This window comes from Saimiri boliviensis, chromosome 2, assembly GCF_048565385.1.
Source record: "Saimiri boliviensis isolate mSaiBol1 chromosome 2, mSaiBol1.pri, whole genome shotgun sequence".
Lineage (NCBI taxonomy): Eukaryota > Metazoa > Chordata > Mammalia > Primates > Cebidae > Saimiri > Saimiri boliviensis.
The window spans coordinates 190,866,872-190,891,168 of NC_133450.1; the positions used below are offsets into that span (position 1 = coordinate 190,866,872).

The window sequence follows — 24,297 nt, forward strand, 5'->3', positions numbered from 1 at the left end:
TCTAAGTATAGACAGACTTTTTTTTCCCCCTCCGCAATAGCTTCCTGTCTCTGCCACACCAGCAGGCCTCTTGACTGCCACCTACTGGCTCTACAGACTTCTTTGACCTTTCTCTTGTGGCTGATGGAACTTGCTGCTTGGTCTTCATCTGCAGACACTACAATTAATTTCAAAACACACTCCCTTATTACGACAAAAGACCCCCTCCTGCCCCTCCCCGCATCCTCCTCATCCTCTAAGCTAACGTCTCCAGCCTGCAACCTCCTGGCTAGTGCTTTCCTCTTTATGGCATTTAACTACTTTTCACTTGAAAGTGTTGAGCTTAACTGTCGTGTCCCCAGGGAGAAAATGGCCCGCTTAAACATAAGGGGATACAGATACTGTAGGGTAATTTTGCCAGTGGAAACTCTGGTTTACATAGGAAGGAGGTAGGTAAGGAGCTCCCAGACACAGCTGGGGGAAATGTTTCCACCTAGTTAAGACCCAAATCTTATTAAGACGACTGACTAAACTTTTAACTCTTATCTGAACTGGAGTAAAAAGGTCTTCAGCTGTAGGCAAAGAAAACAGCTGAGCTATAAAGCGGGACTGTGTGATCAGCCATTTAGCAGGAATCTATGGACGAATCTCCACTACCACAGACCCTCATCAATGAACACTGACAAGCTGGAGGGCTGTTGTATAACTCACGCATACTGTCCTTTCAAAACAACGGACTTCAGACTCTGCTAACAACCCAGTTAGGGCCAGGCTTCACAGTGCTTTCTCAGAGTAACAGCGGTGGTCCCTGGTCTACAAAGACAAGTGCCTTATATCTCATCTCCATTCCTTTCCAGTGAGGAAGAGGAGGCTTGCGGACCTGACTGGGCCCATCATTCCCAAGTGCCGGAGTGGTGTCTAGTGTGCGGCGGTGGAGACCATGCCTTTGAACTGGACATGTTCTACTGATGACCTGTGCTCTGCAGGGGAAACCGGAAGGCAAAACACCGGCAGCATGAAACCCTTTTGTGGTTCAGTTCTTTATGCACTAAGGTTTTAGGTTGACTAGTGGTTGTAGTTGAAAATTTTATAAAATATCGTTAATGTGAAGTTTTTCTTTAGTCACAGAAGTTCGGTCTGGTTATTATTTAAAGACTAGAAGCCCCCAAACCAGCAGATCTTACTGAAGATGATGTTACAGTAGCAGCAACTTAGCCCCAGGAGCCCAATTTCAGTGGCCTTGCTGTGTGGTGTTTCAAGTACATTTAAAATGTGTAACACATAAATGGCATACTCTTCCATATGCTTTAGAAGTATTATGAAACACTTTATTATAAATTTGTCTTAGCTATTAGCAAACAAAACAGATTATCATTCTTATTAACCCTCCTTGGAATTATAAAAACCTCAAGATTAAAGTTACCAAATTGATTAGTGGATCAAGACACAATTTTCCCCTCAGGACAGACAGACAGACTGAAGCCACAGAACTCTGCCAGGAATCAAAGAACATGAGATTCCTTTTGCTGGATATGAGGAAATGATAGGAAAAAAACCAATGGTGAAATTTCAAGTTTCAAAAACGAACCTTTCATTACCAAGCCCAGGCAACAAACGTGTCCCTGAGTGTTCTTTAAGAACATTTGGGATTTATGTACAATTTAATACTGGAGTTAGAAGTTTTTCCTATTGAATGCCAACCTTATGATGGATGTGAAAATCTATGGCCAAATACTTGAAAACACCTTTCTATATTGCACAGTGGGCAAATGGCTTATGTCAGGTAAGACACTAGAAGGATAAATTTCCAGTCCAACATGGCCAGGGTATTTAGTAATGGTCCAGCTTAGCGACTTTGGCTGCCAATCTCATCACTTATTAGACAAATCACTGCTGATCTTATGCCTGTATATTAAGCCTCTGCAGGACAATGGTGAAGAAAACCTAGATGTCAAAGAATTAGGAAATCCTGGCCAAACCACCCCAAGATGATTATACTGAAATGTATTTATTAGTATTCTGCCAGATCCCTTTGTAACATCATGTGCGTCTCCTGGGATCCAGCAAAAGTGCAAAAGTGTTAAGCCACAATGCCCTTGTGCCTTTTAATATACCACAGTGCCAGTTAAACTAGTATTTTTGTTGGTTGCTTTTGGGAGTTATTTTCATTAGTGATTTCAGCAAATCTCATGATAAAGGACAAGGCCAAGAACTGCAGAGCACTGAGCAGAGAGGCTGGTGATGAAAAGGCAAAGGCCTGCGCACTGAACCATAAGGCAGTGGGCAGTACAGGGTAACTGGAGGCAGGGCCAGGGCCTCAGCACTATGGAAGTGTCCACTGAGGCTGCACACGGCCCAGGAGTGGGTTGCAGGGACAACCATCCCCACTTGGCTTCTCCTTAAAACACAATTGCAGCTGCATTATGCATCGCTGAAAACTGCAATATAATATTAAATCTGTTGGTCTATGTATGGCTGTGTATGTGTTTCTTGGGCCCTGTGTGACAGGAAGGTGTACCTAGCACACTGGCCAGAAGACTGGGCAGCCATCATGGCAGTGCTGGATGACCTCACTACGAATGTGTCATCTATTCCAGGTGCTGATCTACAAACTGTGGCTCAAATGTCATCGAGCTTATATGAAGCTCCCAAAGAGAACATTTAAAAACTAACAGAGTGAGTGCTGGGGAAAGCAGAGCTATTAGAGGAAATCTCTTATAGAAACCAAACCAAAAAAAAATGAAGAAGGCAACATCTTTAAGGCCACCTCTGTCTCTATCAGATAAGCTGTTGGTCTACACCAGGGGCTGGCAAACTTTTCTGTAAAAGGTCAGACAGTAAGTATTTCAGCTTTCACAGGCCACATAGTGTCTGTTGCAACTACTCAATTCTGCTGTAGGTCGTATGTAAAGGAATGGGTGTGGCTGTGCCAATAAACTGTACAGTTGACCCCTGAACAATATGGGTTTGAACTGCATGGCTGAACTTATATATGGATTTTTTTTCAACCATGCAGGTGGAAAATACAGTACTGACAGGATGCGAAACCTGCGTACATGGAGGGCTAATTTATCAGATACGTGGGTTCTGCAGGACCCACTGTGGAACTTGAGTATGCAAGAGTTTTGGCATACTCGGGCGTTCTTATAACATCCTCCATGTATACAAAAGAATGGTTATATCTACAAAAGCAGGAGGTGAGCCCAATGCCACAGCTTGCAGATATCCTCAGGCTATGAGAGGAAAGAGGTTAAGGGAAGATGGCAGATTACCTAAGTGGCTTGTTTTAGGAGACCACTCCCAGGGCCACAGCTTTCACGTTTGCCACTGGGGTAGAAGGTCTGCTGACAAGGGCAATGACTAACAGCTCCGCTGCATGGCAGAGAAAGGGCAGGCTGTGGCCACCAGGCACAGGCAGTATCCCTCAGCAGCTTTGGGATCCCACGCAGCTCACCTTTTTTCGTGCTCTAGCATCATCCATATCAGAATGTCTCAGGTAAGTGGTAGAAAATGTGACTCCTTCTCCCCTCCCACTGCGAAGTGCCGAGAGCTGCCATGGTGACAGTAGCCAGCACTGAAGTTCCTGATTTCTCTTTCTGCAGCCTTGCCATTCTTTCTGTATATGGTCACCCCAAACCTACTTTTATCAAGGGCCTGGGAAAATGCCAAAGGTGCTGCTCACACAAGACGTGGTCCATCCTCAGCAGCATCAGGCCCTGGCTCTGGGCTCACAGGCTGTCGCACATGCTGCGAGAGTTCCACAGGTATACGTGGACGTCGGGCTGTGCACTCGCATTCCTCTTTAAAGCTGTCTTGCGTAGGGCCTGAAGCCTTCCTGCTCCCTTTGTCTTGACATGTGACACAACAGGCTGTGAATCCTTGTCCTTGACAGGCAGGGCAGGTCAAAATGAGCTGGCGGCACTGGGGAGTAGAGCAGAGTTTATACTGGTCCCACAGGGCTCCACAGTATGAACATTCTGGGGAAGAAGGAAAGCCCTCATTATAAACACATGCATTCACTCACATGTAGACAGGCATTCCTCCCCTTAGCTGACCAGAAGCTAATATATCCGGGGAAGGTTTCCAAAGAGTAAGTCTTCTGTCCTCTAGCAACAACAACCAACCACCACCCAAACCAACCCGCTTATTCTTTGGGAGATTACATGGGGAAATTGTCTGCTTCCAGTATTTCCTTTTTTTTTTTTCTTTTTCCCATTAGAGAACATGCGGTGACTAGATGGTAATGAAAGTTTCTCTCTCTCACCAGCTATTCCAAAGCTGGCCAACCACCTCCCAAGCCCCCTTGTTAAGTGATCTTTTCCCCTTTGATCATTCTCTTTTCCTGTGTGGACAACACACCTAAATTCAGGCGATAACCCACCTATAATCAACATCTGCAGTCCACACCCCTCTCCCCCAGGACTGCATCTCTCCTGCAGTTGCTAGGACACTTGACCATCTGCTTCCTAAAATTCACACTATCCTCGTCTCCACCTGTTCTTCCCTGATGACCTCCTGTTACCATTGATAACATCACTCTTCCTCATCTTTCCTTATCTTGCTTATCTAAGCTACCTTTGGGCTGTCTCTTTCTCCTTCACACTCACATGCAGGTACCCATCGAGTCCAGCCAATATAACCCCTGTAAAATCAAATCTACTCTTTCTGCTTGTTTAGAATTTATACCCCATCTGGCTCCAAAACAGATCTGAGGTAGTGATCAGTAAGAGACTACAAAACCACTAAAGTGAAAATAAATGCTTAGCTAATTTAAAAATTTTTTTGTAGACACAGGGTCTCACTATGTTGCCCAGGCTCGTCTCAAACTCCAGGGCTCAAGTGATCCTCCCACCTTAGCCTCCCAAAGTGCTGGGATTAAAGTCATGAGCCTCTCTGCCTGACCTAGAAAAATATTTTTAAATGCATAAAATATGTACGTTTCCAAAGGAAACCAACTATATACAAATACAAAATATCAAAGTATTTTTCAAAATCTGATATATATATATATATATATATATAGAGAGAGAGAGAGAGAGAGAGAGAGAGAGAGAGATGTGTCATTAACACATTATGTATCAATTCTTAGTGGTGGGTCTAATAAACTATTTCCATTTTGAAGCAGTGATACAAATACTATTTTGAGATCTCTGAGGCAACTGTAACATACGAAAATATTGTGAATCCTACTGAAGACAAAGTCACAGGTATGTTAATATAACTGGTTTTGTTGCCTACATTCATTATGGAAGGAAATGCTTCATTTTAGCGAGGAGTTATTGAAAACAAAGATAGAATTATTTTCCCATCCAAATTTGCAGAACCCTTAAAATCTATACACCAATTCCAGGTTAAGAGCCCTGAATTAGCCCAGTAGTCCAGCTCTTGGCAGGCAGACAGGCAGGCAGGGCAGGTGAGATGATCCCCATGTTAAAGGGCTAGTCCAGCTAGCAATGGTGAAGCCAGGATCCCAACACAGGCCTCCTGACTCCTGGGCTAGGGTTCTCTCTGCTCCACTGCTGGGAAAATGGTGGCACAATGTACTTATTTTCCCAGCTTATTCAGTGCTCAGTAATGAGCACTGGCCTGTCTTCCCTGTGTCATTTTTCTAGAATGGTGACTGGTAATATGCTTCATTTCAGTTTGGGCTCTGAGCTTGCGCTGACCTACCTGACACCACATCACTGTTGTAGGACAGAGCATAGCGTTCATCAAAAACAAACAACTTCCCTTTGTAAAAGCCATCTGGAAACTCTTCCAGGTACTTGTGGATGCCACCCTTGAGTTGGAACACCTCCTTGCACACTCCCTAGGTGTGGAAAAACAACAGAAAATCTGAAGAGCCAAGCAGAGACCTGTTACGATGCTCCACGGAGGAGCGGCGCATGGCGAGGAGTGCTGACGTGGAGGACTCATGGCCGCTGCTATCAGTCAGGGGCTACTGGCTCTCCCTGAGAGACACTGAGGAATTGCTGACCAAGGGGTTAAGTAAGGCACCAACTGGACAGATCTTGCCTCCTAGGGGAATGGGTTATGACAGCAGGCAGGGCCTTCACCCTTTAGATCCTGGGAAGCCCAACTATTTCTGCTGCCCCCTAAATATAGGAAGACACCTGTTGGGACATGTAATGTTACTGAATTTGCTCTTCTCAGGATCAAGCAAAAGGATTAGGAAATGGGAGATGATAACTAATCTTTCCCTTTTACATTCAATGAGTCTCTAAGACTGTTCAGTGTTTTTCACGTCTTGAGATTAAAGACCTTCAGATTTTGTACTTATAAAATCCATGCTGGAGCCATAGAAGGGGTGAATGCATGCTTTGGCTGCCTGGGGTGGGGAGGTACCGGGGGCAGTGGACAGCTCCACACAGGCTGCTGATGGAGCCGCCTCCTTCACCGCCATGCCCACAGTGGCCTGGGGTAGTGGCTCACCTTGGCTTTGAGGTAGGCTGAACCCCGCTCACAGCGGATGCCCCCGGTGCAGTACATCAGCACCCTCTTCTCTCTGAAAAGTTCTAGATTTTTGTCAACGTAGCTAGGGAAGTAACTGAATTTCCTGATGTCTGGTGCTAAGCAGCCTTGAAATCGTCCCTGTAACATAGGAGCAGCAAAAGGAAAATTGTCAGAAAAACATACTTGGTAGGAACAAGGTTCTTTTTGTGCCCAACAAACCCCACTTTGGCAAGGAAGCCCCTGCTAGTTGCTAATCTCATCCCCACTCTTGACTTCTCAACTTCAAGATCTGAATTTCAAACCAAGGCTGGTGGGCTATGGGTCACCTTCCCAGGGTCCTCAGGGGAACTGGAGAGGCTGCCCAAAGGCAACTCTGCAAGATCCTTGATCCATGTCAAAGGCAGGCTCATGGGAGTCAAAAAGTATATTATGTGCCAAGATGTCTTTAATTCATATTTTCTTAGACTCTCTCATCAGATTCTGAGTTTAAGGGCTTGTGTTTCTCTGAAGCTGCTAGTACTAGGAGGAGATCCATGTGGCCACAGGTAGGCACACACAAGGTCCCCTTGGGAAACATACCACACTGTGGGAATGGTGAGATGTACCAATTCAGAGAACTTAATTCTGGCTCTTACTTACTATTTTGCTTTCATAGAAGTTTCTGCAATCAAGAAGGATAGTATCACTCCGTTCTTGATTTGCCTGGGATAAAAACTTTGCTACTTCTTTATGAAATTCACCTGGGGATAAATGGACTCCTAAAACCAAACCAAAAAATTATGTTAAAACAAAGACAAAACGAAAAATCCAAAACCCAGTCACAACTGGCCCAGCCTCACTTACGTGTTGCTTAGTTTCTTTCCACCCAAACCTCTTCATGATTACAGCTGTCTGAAAAGAACACTATTTGATGATCATGATGAAATAATTTAGTAATTCCAGGTGTCCTCAATCGCCATCCTCCTAAAATGAGGGCTATGGAGACCTGGTAGTTTAGAAATGACTAGGCAAAGAATTGTGCATCCTCATACTTGGCCTTACCCTAGTAATAAAAACCAGGTAGCTTGAGATCTAAATTGCCATGTGAATTTGCTGGTCCATTGTACGGTCAATAGTAGGTCAGGAAACGGCTGCTGTTCTATTGTCACTGTGCATGGAGGAGCTAGGCATGCATGTGGTTCACTATAGGCTTTGTAAACTGTTCTGTATCAAGGTCAAACCCACGTTGAAGGATAATAACCCTGACACAGGCAGGTGTGAGCATCAAGTTATGGAAAAATGTTGGAATATATATATTTTTAATGCAAAAGGGCAAGAAGAATGTCTCTAAGTGTGTGTACATGAGTAAAAGAAAAGGGCAAGAGGAGGAGACAAAGAAATGACATATGAGAAAGAAAGGAAAGGAAAGAAAAAGACAGGAAAGCCTTCGGGGTGGGGAGTTAGGGGAGGAATAGCAGGGGGTGGGGGGACTGGGGAGGGATAGCATTAGGGGAAATATATAATGCAGATGATGGGGTGATGGATGCAGCAAACCACCACCATGGCTGTGTATACCTATGTAACAAACCTACACGATCTGCACATGTACCCCAGAACTTAAAGTATTATAAATAAGTATTTTAAAAATACAAGGAGAAGCCTGGGCAACATAGCGAGACTATGTCTCTACAAAAAAAAAATTTTTTTAATTACCTGGCCATGGTAGTGTGTGCCTACAATCTCAGCTACCTTGGAGGCTGAGGCAAGAGGATTCCTTGAGCCCAGGAGATCAAGGCTACAGTGAGCTACGATCACATCACTGTACTCCAGCCTGGGCAACAGAGCAAGACCCTGTCTCAAAAATATATATACAAAGGGACTAAAAAAAGAGAACCTCAGTCTCCTGGGGCTCGTTGCCTCGTAACTCTCTAGGATAGAAGTATTCCCCCATCTTTGGGAGTCCAGCCATCCCAGTAGATTGCGAGGAACTTTTGGTGAATCTGCTTTGTGAAGCAGCCATGCCTCATCATGGCCAGGGGCTCTGGCGACTCAGTTATCCACCACTCATGATAAAGCTTTACAGCACCAAAGGAGCCTCATTCCTCTTAGAGAGGAACCCCAACAACCAATGAAACTGCTCCACACCAAGGAGAGATGAGGGCCCAGAGCCAGGCCAAGGATTCTGGATTAGTGCCTGACTTATGGTTGTAGACTAACTAGAAACCTGATAACATATTAAGGAATTAGTTAAAATGTTTTAAGATGTGATATAGTTTTACATCTTTTTAAACAAAATTTTATCTTTTAGCAATATCTACTAAAATATTTACAAATGAAATGGGCTGACATTGGGATTCCCTTCAAAAAATAACCAAGATGGGAGAAAGGATGGGGTATGGGTGAGAGCTGGCCATGAATCAGTTAACTGCTAAAGCTGCATGATAGGTACACAGAACTTCACTATACTATTTTCTCTACTTTTTTAATGTTTAAAATTTTTCATAGTAAAAAGTACAATAAAACCCCCCAAAAACGTGCCAAACAAATGTCTTTCAACCATTTACCATGGAGAAGATGGGGAAAGAACATTCTAGAACACAGTGAAAACTGCTTTAGTGTTGAAGGCAACTTGCTTCCTGTAGCAAAAGGCCTACATGCTCTATTCTGCTGATGAACTGTTTACAAGTAATAATTACACTCTTGCCAAACTGCTGTCTTTGGAAAGAGAAAACTACTACTTGCTAAACCATCACCAAGAAGAAAAATAAGATACGTCACTCTAAGAGGTGAGTCTTCAATTACCACAGCACCACAGAGAAACAATCTAAGCATGGATGCACCCAAGCGTTAGCCACCCAACAGCTGCTTTAGAGAGAACTCATGACTCCTGCTAATCACAGTGCCCAGCTTTCTTATTTGTCTCTCTACTAAGCTTTGTCCCTGTGAATTAAAGCACAATCTTCTAAAAGGAAGCATACCAGGCTTCTTGTAGGAGATCTTACTGGGGCTGATGCCCATGGGCACGATTTCTTCAAATACACCAACACGCAGTTCTGGAAAACAGTGAGCTCCTCCTCTGCTGGTCTAGCCAATGAAAAACAAAACAGAATACAGTCTTCCTGTCCCATCTCCAGGTATAAAACAAGTGCCAATATAAGAATAATGGTCTACTCTGTAATAACGATAGTTGAAACCTTAAAAAACTTCTGGTTAGGGCCCAGAATGTTCTAGATAATTCAACATTAATACTTACTGCATACCTGCCATGTGAAGGAATGTTAAGGTGAAAAGGGGTTTCTTCAGGTATAATCATTTAATTATACAACGGAAACACCGCCAAGCAATTCTAACGTGTGATTATGCCCAGCTTTCGTTCTTTTCCTATCACTGCCAGTATGAACACTAGCAATGCATTTCCTATCACCTTATCACTTATTATGACTAAGTAGAAAGTCACTCAAACAATGTAGCCCACCTGGGAGAGCAACAGCTTTATTCCTCCATGTGGTGTGAAGTATTAATCACACTATTCCAGATTTTCTAAAAACACTGTGATGTGCTGACCAGCCTGGTGGTCTCTCAAGTGAGCTAATCTGTCCAAGTCTATTAGAGTCCCAGATTGCATGAGCTATAACATCCTTATTTTATAAGAAGGGATACTGAGGTCTAGAGAGGGCATTAGCTGGTCCAAGATCACATGGTGACTCAATGGAAGAATGGGGACAAGCATGCTCCTTCTATTGCACTGTCTCGTAACCTAAAGGGAAAAGCATATTTAAAGGGGAAAAGGGACCAGTAATCTCACATCTGTAATCTCAGCACTATGGGAGATTGAGGCAGGAGAACTGCTTGAACCCAAGAGTGCAAGACCAGCCTGAACAACATGGTGAGACCCCATCTCTACAAAAAATTTAAAAATTAGCCAGACATGGTGGTGCCCACCTATGGTCCTAGCTACACGGGAGGATCACCTGAGTACAGGGAGGTCGAGGCTGCAGTGAGCTGTGATCACGCCACTGCACTCCAGCCTAGGTGACACAGCGAGACTCTGTCAAAAACATGACAAAACAAGCCCCACCCCCCAAACCAGAAAAAAACACACAAAAAATAAAGGGGAAAGGGTATTTACTTGGCACTGCTTATTTCTTTACTTTGAACTCCTCTTCAATAACATGCACTGAGGCAGAAGCTGATGGCTCTAGATCCATTTTATTTTCATTTTCTCTTACCTTAAAATCATCTTTACTCAGATCTTCCTTAAACAATGGGAAGGAAAGCATGATTTCCACATAGAGTCTGGTAGCCAGTTTGCTTCCACCAACTGTCCCATTGATTCCTTCTGTAGCAATTCGAATCTGAGACAAGACGGTAAGAAAGAGAACACAGACTATTCTTAGCTTAGTTATCTTTCTAAGGAAGAACAATAGGCTCATGTGTGTCAATTGAGTTTAACAGGAAAAGCAGAGAAGCTGCTGAGGACATCAAAGTGCTACTGACAAAGATATCTGTGTTTTTTTACTTTAAACTTTTAAGTTCAGGGGTACAAGTGCAGGTTTGCTCTGCAGGTAAAATTGTGTCATGGGGGTTTAGCTTAGTACCCCTTAGTTACGTTTCCTAATCCTCTCTCTCCTCCCATCCTCTACTCTCCAAAAGACCCCAGTGTTTGTTGTTCCCCTCTATGTGCCCATGTGTTCTCATCATTTAGCTCCCACTTATAAGTGAAAATATGCAGTATTTGGTTTTCTGTTCCTGCATTAATTTGCTAAGGGTAATGGCCTCCAGCTCCATCCATGTCTCTGCAAACGACATGATTTTGTTCTTTTTATAGCTGTATAGTATTCCCACATTTTCTTTATCCCATTTATCACTGATGGGCATTTAGGTTGATTCCATGTCTTTGCTACCGCAAACAGTGCTGCAATGAACATATGTGTGCATATGTCTTTATAATAGAACGATTTATATTCTTTTGGTTACATACTCAGTAATGGGATTACCGGGTTGAATGGTATTTCTATCTTTAAGTCTCTGAGGAACCACCACATTGTCTTCCACAATGGTTGAGCTAATTTATACTCCTACCTACAGCATATAAGCATTTCGTTTTTTCCATAACCTCACCAGCATCTGTTACTGTTTGACTTTTTAATAATACCATTCTGACTGGTGTGCGATGGATACCTGTTTGTTTTTAAGACAGAGTCTTGCTCTGTTGCCCAGGCTGGAGTACAGTGGCACAGCTCACTGCAACCTCCACCTCCTGGGTTCAAGTGATTCTCCTAGCTCAGACTCCCGAGTAGCTGGGATTACAGGTATGCACCACCAAGCCCAGCTAATTTTTGTATTTTCAATAGAGACAGAGTTTCACCATGTTGGCCAGGCTGGTCTTGAAATCCTGGCCTCAAGTGATCTACTCACCTTGGTCTCCCAAAGTGCTGGGATTATAGGAATGAGCCATTGCGCCCAGCTGGATATCTGTATTTTTCTAAAATGGCATAACCTACAGTTCAGATGAACTATTCTGTTTCATGTGTGCTGAACAAGAGAATGTGAATAAAACTCCTGGAAAGCCCCATTTCCTATGGAGCTACGATGGTCCAACAGCCAAAGAAGTGAATTCTGAGCTTAATCTAAATCCAGGTAGCGTAACAGAGTCCTCTACAGAGGTGAGCAGATCTAGGATCAAGATTAAGCTCTGCCACTAACTTGCATGTAGCTGTGAGAAAGTTAATTGACTTCTCTGAACCCTTATTTCTTTATGTGGATAAAGAGCACCAGAAATGAAAAGAACTGCTGAGGAGATACTATCCAAACCCTAAGCACAGAGCACATCTGAAAGCAGAGAGTATATGTTAGCATGTATCTCTGCGTGGTATTTGGAGGACAGCCCACCACTGCAAACCCATCCACTAGAATACAAGTTCTGCATAGGTATGTGTGTTTTGCTCACTGGTATATCACCCAGAATACTGCCTGCCACATGGTAGGCCCTCAATACATATTTGCTGAATAAATGAATGTGTATCCCTATCTGGGGCTCTTTGGTATCTCAAACCCTGATTCTCTTTGAAATGCTCCCCTGGTTAGGGGACATTAGAGCCTGGGGTAAGGCCCTGCCTTAAGGGACAATGCTCTGGGTGCCCTGCAGAATTGGTTGTTTTGGTACTACAAACTCCTGTGGATGAGTTTAAAGATGGCTCTCCAAAGAAAAGTGCTAGCAAGCACAGCACATGTGGCATCATGGCACTTTCTGGAAAAGCAGATGATTTAATTCAAGGTCCTATATTGTTCTAGTCATATAACACCAGTACTTTATAATTCAAAAATGTTTAATGGCTGCCCTTTTCAGGGTCCAGAGAAGACACTTGGGTTGATGCCTCACTTGATCAATTCTTTAGGGTATGGATATAAAACAAGATTCATGGTACAAGCCAATGACAACTCATTGGTAGTGGTATATAATTTGAAACTTGGAAAGTTAACGTAAAAGACACAGACATATGGATGTGTGAAATGTAATCAGAGAATATTTTAGAAAAATAAAACCAAAAAAATAAAAACCATCAATAACCCTACATGCCTAGACAATTTTACTAACATTTTGGTATACACAACCTTCCATCTTTATACACACACTTCTGGTTTTGGCATGAACATGCATTCATTCCTTCATTCTATATTCTCCAAATATCTTCTGAGGAACTGCTATATGCTAAGCTCTGTTCTAGTACTGAGAATATATCAATTAATTAAGACCAAAGTTCCTCTCCTCATGAAGGTTATAAATGAAGGTTACACTTTCAGGTAGCAATACGGTTTTTGAAAAGCAGAAAGGGATAGAACGTGATGAGATCCGGAGAGGACTACTTCAGACTAGAGCGCTAAGGAGACAATACGGGAGCAGAGATCTGAAGTGGGGCATGTGCCATGTGAAAGTGCAGGGGATGAGCACTCTAGAGGGGAAGGAAACAGCAAATGTCGATACCCTGAGCTGGTAAATGACCCTGGCATGTTCCAGGAAAATTAAGAAGCAACTTGGAATCACAACCTCTATGTACTATAAAATGTTTTTCCAGTTAATACATCATGAATATTTCCCTATACCAGGGAACAGCAAGTGATCTTGTTTTCCATATAGTTTTAGTCAACCAGAGCCATACAGTTCTTTCACCTATTATCTGTAGTTACACACATGGTATAACGATATTGAATAGTTTTTTGTGCAAAGCCTAAACTATGTACTATCTGGCCCTTCAAGAAAAAGTCTGCTAACTCCTGGTTTATGCCAGTAAATATTCTCCAAAAAATATCATGTTAATAGCTGATATTCTACTTAAATTCCCAAAAGAATTTCCCGAATTTCTAAAAACTCAACAGTGAATCTTTTTTATAATGAGTGCAGCATTTGCAATCCAAGGTCGGCAGGCAAGATGAACCGAGTCGAGGAAGGAGTATAGGAGGAGGTGTTACCTTGCCTGTGAGGTGCAGGTGCTGACACAGAGCTGTCTGCCAGGCACAGATCCAGTGGGGATCCTCCAGGTCACGGTAGCAGTAATAAAGGAGCACCTCCCCTTCTTCACTGCCCTGGCCACTATAAAATGAAAATCCGAGGCAAAGAGCATTTGAGTCACTGGCATAAAGCAGTCACAATTCATAAAGCACACCCAGGCAGTCTGAGGGAAGGCTAAGATGAAGACACTCATGCCTGCCTTTGCTCTGATTATTGTTCTCCTGCTGAAATGAAAAGCAATTTCCTTTTATATTTGCTGTACAGAAGACAGTATCTATACCGAACTTACTTTACAAAAAGTGAGTTTACTTTGATCCCTCATTTAATGGTCATATCCAAGAGACAGGTATTAGTAACTCCAATTCATAGAAAAGTTAGAAATTTGGTTCCATTCTGGCTTATCCTCTCACATAAGGAAGGATCTGTATGAATCATCATACAAAAAAGTTTTCACTTCCATTTTTTCTTATATTTATTTAATTAAAAAAATTTTTTTTTATTTTTCCCCCTGTGGTATATTTCAGGATCACTTCCATTTTTTCTTATAACCCTCTTTCTATGATGCAGGTTATTATTATCCCCATTTTACAGCTGAATAAACTGAGGCCAATTCCTCCCAAATGAGATGGCCAGAAAGTGATTGCAAGGACCTGAACTCCAGTCTTCTGACATCAGAATCTATGCTCTTTCTCTACTGCACTGTGCTGTTTTATACTAACTAGCTGTGAAACCTGGGCAGGTCTTTTCATCACTTCTGGGCCTTAGTTTCCTGATCTGTAAAATGAGAGAATGGAAATAAATTATATTTTCCAAAGTGTGTTATGAAGCTGCTCTATAAAGTCATGTTTGGAAACCCTGTAGACAGCATCTCCTTCCTTAAGAATCACAGCAAAAGCCTCTTAATCTATTAAAGGCTCTGAGAAGTCTTGCAGTAACAACAGTTTGATTGAGTGCTTCCCAAATTTGTCTTTCATACCCCTTTTTTCAATATCTTGTTAGCAGCCTCTAAAACTAGTGTTCCACAGAACCTTAGGGAATGCTACTGTACAGGACAATTAAAGTCTTCTCCAGCTCTGGAGTCTGAGTCTCTCATCAACAGCCTCATCATATTTCAGGGCCTAGTCTCCTTCATGAAACCTTCTTGCCTATTTCAGATCCTATTTTCCTTTCTCTAAGCTCCTTTAACAAATTAGTCTCTGTATCATACAATTCAACAGGTAATTATATAACCTGTTTTGTACCATCTACTAATTTGTCTCATGTGTCTTTTTCTTTGTTTCTCTAACCAGTAAGTAAATTTCCTGAAGTGTGGGGCCATAAAGAAATGGAATGGCCATATCTGTGTAGCACACTATAGTTCACAAGTGCTCATTCTATCACCATCCTATGTAATCCATTCTGCAGTACTGGGAGGAAGGCAAGGCAGGGATTGTTACTCCAATTTTAGAGGTAAGGAAATGAAGGTACGGAAAATTTTAGTGAATATCTCAAGAGTGACTCCTACTTCAATTTCCTTTCTAACTTTCTGCTTTCCGATAAGCAAAAGGAATGTGGCACTGAGTAGTAATGACAAAAATTTATCAAATTTGGACTATAGTTGACCCGTGAGCAACATGGGTTTGAACTGTGCAAGTCCACTTATTTGCAGATCTTTTTCTGCCTCTAGCACTCATGAGGCAACAAGACCAAAATCTCTTCCTCCTCTGCCTACTCAATGTAAGGGTGACAAGGGTCAAGATCTTTATGATGTGCCACTTCCACTGAAAGAATAGTAAATAAATATTATAATTTTCTTTTTCTTACCCCAGCTCCGGGGCTGGAGTGCAGTGGTGTGATCTCGGCTCACTGCAACCTCCGCCTCCAGGTTCAAACGATTCTCCTGCCTCAGCCTCCCGAGTAGCTGGGATTACAGGCGCCTGCGACTACACCCAGCTAATTTTCTGTATTTGTTGTAGCGACATGGTTTTACCATGTTGGCCAGGCTGGTCTCGAACTCCTGACCTCGTGATTTGCCTGCCTTGGCCTCCCAAAGTGCTGGGATTACAGGCATGGGCCACCACACGTGGCCCATGTCTGGCTATTTTCACTCAGCATAAGGATTTTCTCATTTACCCATATATGTTCTTGCATATTAGCAGTTTATAGCATTTTATTGTCGTGCAGTATTCTTACGTGACTATGCCGGTTTATTCATTCTCTTGTTGATGGATAATTATGGTTGTTTCCAGTTTTTTGTTACTATGAATACAACCGCTATGAGCATTCTTGTACAAGTCTTTCTGTGGACATGTTTTTATTGCTGTTGATATTATACCCAGGCGTGGGCCACAGGGACAATGCACGTTTAATAAACTGCCAAACACTTTTCCAAAGTGGTTGTGTAATATTATATTCCCTCCAGCAGTGACTGGGTGTCCCAGCTGTTCCACATCCTCATTCACATTTGACAGAGTTAGTCTTTCTGACTTTGGCCATTTTAATGGGTGAACTGTAGTATCTCATTGTGGTTGGAAAAATACTTTAAATCAAACCAAAATACTGAATGAAAATCTTACCTTATCAGCTCATCAGGGTTAAAGCAGGTTATATCAGGGAGCCAAGCAGACACTTCATGGCTAGGTGGAAGGCACTCTTTTAGAGAGTTCTTTTCATCTGCAGACAAAAGACTCTTTGAGGTGCTCAATGTCACAGCCAGTTGCTTTAAAATAGAAGCTGTCTGGTGATAAACTTCATCGGCATGCTGTGTTGCCACATGTCTATGGATGCTGGTTCGGTCTGTGAACAGTTGCTGACAGCATTTCCACGATTTTTCTTTACATTCAAAACTCCTCTTTGTTGGAACTTCTTTGGTTTTGACAAAAAGAGCAAAGGCCTGCAATTAGATTACAAACACAAACACTGTTAAATAACCTTAAGTTTACGGCCAATAGAAGTCTCAGTGAGATTCCTTATATTATCTTTCCACAGGGGTTTCCAGTTTTATGTCCCATTATGCTATACAGTTCTCTGAGGAGTAACACTTCTCTTATTAGTAAGCTTTAGAAGAGACTATTAGAGAAATCAAGACTAGGCTTTATATTAAGGAGGTTAAATAACTCTCAGCATCATAATTTTATTCTCAGGAATTAGTCACAGTGGAATATACATAATACAGTTTGGCCTAAAATATTACAAATAACACTATCGGTTATTTTCAAAAGGAAAATGGAAAGTAAATTATGGAGTATGCTTACCATGGAGTATTAAGCAGCCAGTTTTTAAGTTATATGGAAAAATACTTATGATATAATGTTAAGTGAAAAAAATTGGATAAAATTTGCTTATGCAATATAAGCTCAACCACATTAAAAAGTACATCGAAAAAGACTGGGAAGAAATGTACCAAAATGTTTTCTTTCTTGGAAAATAATATTACTATTTTTATAAAAATTCCTTATGCTTATTGTAAAACAGACAATTCTCTTAACCAGTTACCAACTGATGAACATTTAGATTGCTTCTACTATTTCTAATTATAAGCAATACTGAATGAGCTTCCGTGCATCCATCTTTCTGTATCTTTAACCATCTATATAGGATATCTAAAATAAAAATTGAGGGGTCAAAAAGCATGAAATTTTAATCTGTAATAGTAACTTCCTGGAAAAATGTGCCGATTTATACTCTAACCAGAAAAGCATGTGGGTGCCATTTTATCCATAGCCTTACTAAGTACTTTTTTTTTTTTTTTTTTTGTGACTAAGTACTTTTTATCATCAATATTTTGATAACACTTTTTATCATCAATATTTTTTATGTTGGTCCAAATAAAAGGCAAAAGAAATGCTATTTTTTAAATGTCTTTGATTAGTAGTAATGTTGAATATTTTTTCCTATTTATTTTTTCTGGCTTGCCCATTCACATCTGTTGACTATTTTTCCATTATGGCATTCATCTTTTTACTGATGTGTAAGTGTTTTTAGTGATCTTTTGTTGATCATAGTTACAAACTTTTTCTTTGCCTGTCATTTGATTTTCAACTTTGTTGACAGTGTTTTCTGACCTGGGAAGGGGGAATGAAATCTAACCCATCTGTCTAGGATCCACCCTCCTCAAGTACTCCACCATGACTATTCCAGGGCCACACCTTGCCTATGATTCCCTTTTGCCTGAGATGGAATTAACATCACTGGTTAATGTCCCTGACTAGACCTTACCTTGAGCTGGAGAGCAACCTTGATAAGCTACTTCCAAATGTATCTGTATTAACCATACATACATAATCATGAAACATTCATAGGAATTCTACCTTTTTCTTTGCAAATGAGTATTTTTTCTTCATACTGCCATCTAACTCTGCTTTGAGGCTGCTGCTAGGATTAAGAAGACTTGGATCTTTTAAATCCAGGTCCGAAAATCTTAAAATGCAGGTCTCCAGGTCATCTCCTTGGTCTGGTGAAGTGGAAGAAGGCATCTGGTTTGGTTGCAACAGTGAGGCAGAGATTCCTTTCAGTTAAATACCTCCTAGAATATAAATAAGAAAGAAACAGCCATGCTAGTCTTTGATTACTTCTTGAATATGAAGCTAATCAATCATGCAAATCAGCATGGGCAAAGCAGCCCAAGCTATCCATTCATTCACTTACTAAATCAATAGTATTTACTTAACAACGACTCTAAGTCAAGCACTATTCTACGCACTGGGTATACAGCAGTAAACAATAGAAAAAAGTTTCTGCCTGCTTAGAGTTTACATCCCAGTGGGGTGAAGTGAACAAGTGGATAAACTGATTTTTTATTTTTAAAATCAGATGGTGAAAAGGTTATGAAGAATAATCAGCAGGGTAAGGAGGCAGTGATGGAGGAGCCCTTTGAACACAGAGAGTAGGAAAAGCCTTTCTGCGATAATAGCATTCAGGCAGAAACCTGAATTAGGGAGTAAGCCAGGCAGACATTAGGGTAAATAATACCAGAAAAGCATCAGGTACAACCCAAATCAATCAAGCTGTGTGCCAGTACCTTCAGTCATAAACATTTTCTTCTTTTTGCCCCCTAAATTTCAGAGCTGTGCAAACTTCCTTCTTTAGAAGAAATAGTTGCCAAGAAAGCCCCACTGTAATGAGCCAGAAGAAAGGTCAAAATTGCTACTGTGGCTAAATCTCATCAAAATGGACACACTACAACCATCATACTACATTGGTTCTTTTGTAAAGCAAAGGTTATAGGTGACAAGCACTAAGAGGCACACTGAGAAAAAGCATGGGCTTTGGTTTGTGGTGCAGCAGTTTGCCAAGCATGTGAACATGGGCAAGCTACTTAAAGTTTCTGAGTTCTAAATCTCTCATGTGGAAATTGGGCATGGCAGTATCTACACTGCAGTACTGTACTGTGGACTGGAAAGAAATAATATATAGTGTCTGGCACATACTAGGGTTCAGTGAATGGTAATGTTTTAATTTAATTTAATGCTGTACTTTAAATTTCACATTAAAATTTTCTTTAAAATTTAGCTGTGACAGATTATATTTTCCAAAAATGGCTCCAGCAGTTATTTCTGATCCATTTCCCTAAGCCTAGGCAGGTTTGTTAACTGCTCCCAAAAATAAAGTGTGATAGACGCAATGCTGTATGACTGAGGTTGGGTCCTCAAAAGGATACGCTAGCACTGGCTCTCATTCTGAGATGCTCACTCTGAGGAGACCAACCATTGTGCTGTGAGTAAGCCAATCCAACACGTGCAAAGACCACACCCAGAAAACCAGGTGGAGAGGAAGAGGCCTCTAGTTGACGGCCAGCATCAACCACCAGACCCTTCAGATTTCAGACTGGCCTCTGAGCTGAGAGCAGAGACAAGGTATCCCTGTTGTGCTCTATCCAAATTCCTGCCCCAAAGCATAACAAATGGTTATTTCATGTTACTAGTGAACTGGCAAAGTTAGTATCTTGAGGATAATGTTGAAGGAGGCAAAACTGAGGCGGACGCTTTTGGTTCTGAAAATAGTAACATGCAGAGAGGTCCTAAGCTCCACAAGAGGGAACAGAAAAAGTGCACCACTAAGAATGAGAAAAAGGAAGGTGTGAGACACTGGTGAAGAACTTTGCCGATTCACAACTCTGTCTATGGGGTACCTCAACCAGGTGAAGGCAAAGGAGGAGCAGTTTATGAGTCGGGGAACACCCGCTGCTTAAAAATGCTGGATGGGATTGATGGAGACTAAACACACACAGACACACACACACACACGCACCACCAACTTTCTTATAAAGGACCTTTGTTTCTTGGATTCATAAACTAAGATGTCACTTGCACCACATGAAATGCATTTGAATCAGCTAAGTGGTGCTTTCATGGAACTCAAAATGAGCTTTGTTATAGAGGTAAGGCAAGGTAATACAGATTTATTCAACTCAAATTCTACTTGTATTTGAAAGTGAAAGAGACTGGGTGAAGAAATACTACCTTCTTTAGCATCTCTTTCCTTTCTCATGAAAATGTCTTTCATATAAAATTCCACTGAAAAGGTTACATTTCTGTCTCTACACAAATCTGTAGGCCTTCCAGGCAGAGGAAACATAAGTAGAAGAATCTCATCCAACACACTTCCTCCATGCTCAAAGCTGTTTTATTGTAAAGGGAGAAAAAGTGTGTATATCATTTGCAAATTAAAATTCATTCAGCAAATATTTACGGAGGGTCTTCTAGGTTCTGGGCATTGTTCTAGAAACAGAGATTTACCTATAAGGGCAGTGCATTTGGGAGGTAACATGGTTGAAAGAAATTGCTATCCAATCTGATCCCACCTCCCGCATCTTTCCCAATCTCCCTCTATATGATCTGATGGTTAAAGTGGTCTGTCCCAATCTTTATGCTTTCAGCTGCTTTGTTTCCCTTGCTTTTTCATCTCTCCTCTTTCCCTCCCCATATGCTTACTATGTATATCAAGACTGAGCTCAAGTGTCACCTTTCACTTATGTCTTGTCTGCTACCCCCATGCCACTGCTTCCTTTGAAGACCTGAAAAACTTAGTTTCCCTATACTCTAGGCTCATCTCTGACTATGCTCCCCATTCCCCATCACATTTCCTACTCTGGCCACACTGGACCATGTCCAGTTCCACAAACGAGCCATGTTCTTTCCTGACTCAAGGTCTCCACACCTGAGTGTGGGGTACTTTTTCCACCACCCCAAAATGATCTCCCCATACTTGACATCTTTTTTTAGTCTCACCGTATTTTGATTTATGTGCACTGAACTGTTATTTGCAGCACCTCTGCTATGTGCCGGGCATGTGGAATAGTCCTGGGACTGCAGATATAAATGAAACAGTTGACGTCCCTGCGCTCTCGGAGCTTATATTCTGGTAAAGAGAGACATTAAGTAAGTAAATAAGAAAAAAACATGAAAATACCAGCTAGGGATAAGGGCCCCTGCTTCTCAGTTTCCTTTGCTGGATCTTCCTTATCACCCCAACCTCTAAATGGAATATGATTTTTTTTTTTTTTTTTTTTTTTTGAGACAGGATCTCGCTCTGTTGCCTAGGCTGGAGTACAGTGGCACAGTCTTGGCTCACTGTAACCTCCGCCTCCTGGGTTCAGGCAATTCTTGTGCCTCAGCCACCCAAGAAGCTGGAATTACAGACATACACCACGACACCAGGCTAATTTGTGTATTTTTAGTAGAGACAGGGTTTCACCATGTTGGCCACACTGGTCTCAAACTCCTGGCCTCAAGTGACCCGCCCCCTTCAGCCTCCCAAAGTGCTGGGATCATAGGCATGAGCCACTGTGCCAGCTCTATCTATACTTACCCCATAGGTGATCTCATCTATTTCCAAGGACTTAAAACTATATTTGCCTCAAAATAATTAGGAGAAAGGAGGTAACATCGATGAAACCAGACTACCCATGAGTTAAGAATTACTGAAGTTGATGATGAGTACATGGGGATTCATCATATAATTTTCCCTACTTCTATAAATATCTGCCTACTCCTTATTTTCTCACACTATTATTTACTTGTTCAGAAAATTCTATCAGCTTTGCTTTTTTTTTTTTTTGAGGAGTCTCATTCTGTCCCCAGGCTGGAGTGCAGTGGTGTGATCTCGGCTCACTGCAACCTCCACCTCCCAGGTTCAAGTGATTTTTCTGCCTGCCTCAGCTCCTGAGTAGCTGGGACTACAGGTGCATGCCACCCTGCCCAGCTAATTTTTATATTTTCTTAAGGAGAGATGGGGTTTCACTATGTTGGCCAGAATGGTCTCAATCTTGTGACCTTGTGATCCACCCACCTCGGCCTCTTGAAGTGCTGGGATTGCAGGCGTGAGCCACCGTGCCGGGCCAGCTTTGCTTTTGAAGTACAATCCAATCAGATCACTTTGCACCACCATCTTTACTACCACCGTAGTTCAGACTACCATCATTTGTAGCTTGAATTATTGCAACAGCCAAACTATCTTCCTCCTATGGGAGCCAGAGAGGTAACTATTAAAAAATAAGTCAGATTGGCCCTGCACAGTGGCTCTTGCCTGTAATCCCAGCACTTTGGGAGGCTGGGGGGTGGGGGTGGGGGGTGTCATTTGAGGCCAGGAGTTCGAGATCAGCCTGGCCAACACGGTGAAACCCCGTTTCTACTAAATATACGTGGTGGTGCATGTCTGTAATTCCAGCTACTTGTGTGGCTGAGGCATGAGAATTGTTTGCACCCAGGAGGCAGAGGTTACAGTGAGCCAAGACTGTCCCACTGCACACTCCAGCCTGGGCAATAGGGTGAGAACCTGTCTCCAAAAAAAAAAATTATACTCCAATGACTTCTCAATTTACTCGCATCATGTCCAAAGGTAGGGGGAAGGTGCTTACAGAGCACCTTCCCCCTACCTTTTTGATCTTATCTACGACTCTGCCATTGCTCATTACCTATGATGGCACTATTTGTGGCTATTCCTGAATGGGTCATTAGAATGTCAGCACCAAGAGAACAGGGGTTTTCCTTTGTTCATCTCTACATCCTCAGCATTCAGAACTCTGCCTGGCACCTAGGAGGTGCTAAATGCTAATAAATACAATATTCGTTGAATGAAATAAAACAGCGATTGGGTAACCAAAGAAGGCCTCACCAAGGACCTGATAATTGAGCTGAGACCTAAGTGGCCAAGAGCCAGTCACGCAGATTTAGAACCAGAGACCTTCAGGTTAAAGAAATAGTATAAGTTCCTAAAATGAGAACAAGTTGATCTATTGGAAGAATAGAAAGAGTGGTTGGAGCACGGTGAGGAGAGGTAGAACCCCACGGGCCATGGTATGGAGTTTGCAATGCAAAGTCATAGGACACTTTTTTAAGACAGGGTCTCACTTTGCCACCCAGGCTTGAGTGCAGTGGTGCAATCACGACTTACTTCATTCTCGACCTCTTGGGTTCAAGGGATCCTCCCACCTCGGTCCCCTACTCTCCCCCTGAGTAACCGGGACTACAGACGCTAAATACTAAGGCCGGCTTTTTTTTTTTTTTTTTTTTTTTTGGTAAAGACGGGGTTCGCCTCGTTGCTCAGGTGGGTCTTGAACTCTTGGGCTCAAGAGATCCGCCCGCCTGGGCCTTCCAAAGTGTTGGGATTACAGGCGTTAGCTACCGCGCCCGACCTTCATAGGAGTCTTTTAAACAAAGCAGTAACACGATCTGATTCTGGATTTGTGTTGAAAGCAGAGCACGCAGGGTTTACAAATTATTGTTATGTAAAAAGTGAGGGAGAAGAACTAAGAAAGACTCCCTAAACTTTTGGATTAAGCAGCCGATCGATGACGTCATTTACTGAAATAAGACTGAAAGAGAATTAGGCCAGGAGAGTGAAATTTCAGATGGCCATGGACAAAGCAGTTAGATAAGCCAGTATGGTGCTCAGAAAGACATCAGAGGAGGGAATGTTCACACACAGGCATATAGGCATCCAATAATCCTTGAAGACAGATGACTAAAACAATCATTTGTTCCTTCTTAAGCAAACACTTAGGTAAAATGACGGCCAGCCGGCAAGCCAGGAGCAGCAGGCAGCAGCAGGCTCGAGTCAGGACTGGCCTTTCCATCCCAGGGGGAGGCACCGCCTCCCGCCCAGGCCCCACCCCGCGTGCAGAGCTTGGCCCAACCTCTCCGCCCACTTTTCCCAAGGCGGCAAAAGCCGGAAAGTGGGAGTAGATGAGCACATACCCGCCAGTCCTGATCCTTTCTTAGGTGTCTCTTCCCTGCACCATCTCCGCCTAGCAATTGTCACTGCTCACTGCCCTCGAGCCTAGCCCCGGCCGCATGTTCAGGTAGAAAAGCTCGCTCGTGACGTCACCAAGCTCCGGAAGTCTCCTGGGCGTCAGCGCAAGGGCCGCCGGGAAAACCATTGAGAAACCCCGAACGACC

The 24,297-nt window shown here is 42.4% G+C and overlaps 2 protein-coding genes across 7 annotated transcripts in view; one reads left to right on the top strand and one right to left on the bottom strand.

Moving 5' to 3' along the window:
• Positions 1-2,451, top strand: part of TMOD1 (tropomodulin 1) — a 95,836-nt gene extending 93,385 nt beyond the window's left edge. Inside the window, exon 10 of one of the 2 annotated variants that reach the window (XM_003940067.4) lies at positions 837-2,451. In XM_003940067.4, coding sequence (XP_003940116.1) covers positions 837-901 — 65 coding nt within the window. In that variant the 3' untranslated portion in view covers positions 902-2,451. The remainder of the gene's footprint in view (positions 1-836) is intronic. The other variant, XM_074395079.1, reaches the window with a different exon arrangement.
• TSTD2 (thiosulfate sulfurtransferase like domain containing 2) lies at positions 1,283-24,270 on the bottom strand. Of its 5 annotated transcripts, none has more exons than XM_010350802.3 (12): positions 24,097-24,270; positions 21,130-21,259; positions 20,362-20,519; positions 18,211-18,425; positions 16,477-16,793; positions 13,882-14,002; positions 10,641-10,766; positions 9,390-9,495; positions 7,072-7,190; positions 6,412-6,570; positions 5,650-5,788; positions 1,283-3,956 (listed from the first exon to the last, which is right to left on the bottom strand). In XM_010350802.3, exons 4-12 carry the CDS (start codon positions 18,373-18,375, stop codon positions 3,658-3,660), a joined length of 1,551 nt encoding a protein of 516 aa, XP_010349104.1. In that variant the 5' UTR covers positions 18,376-18,425; positions 20,362-20,519; positions 21,130-21,259; positions 24,097-24,270; the 3' UTR covers positions 1,283-3,657. The 5 variants fall into 5 exon arrangements, with proteins under 5 accessions (XP_010349104.1, XP_074251178.1, XP_039331208.1 ...); XM_074395077.1 differs by lacking the exon at positions 20,362-20,519 and adding an exon at positions 22,190-22,361 and having other exon boundaries at positions 24,097-24,269; XM_039475274.2 differs by lacking the exon at positions 20,362-20,519 and having other exon boundaries at positions 24,097-24,269.
• Positions 24,271-24,297: the final 27 nt, after the last annotated feature.

What these genes read in the sequence shown, in the direction of transcription:
- TSTD2 (XM_003940068.4), bottom strand. Translation starts at nt 18,375, where the DNA reads ATGCCTTCTTCCACTTCACCAGACCAAGGAGATGACCTGGAGACCTGC. An exon ending in TGAGTAAAGATGATTTTAAG is followed by an intron (nt 9,496 to 10,640) that starts GTAAGAGAAAAT and finishes TTCATTGGCTAG; the next exon opens with ACCAGCAGAGGAGGAGCTCA. An exon ending in CAACAGTGATGTGGTGTCAG is followed by an intron (nt 3,957 to 5,649) that starts GTAGGTCAGCGC and finishes CTTCTTCCCCAG; the next exon opens with AATGTTCATACTGTGGAGCC.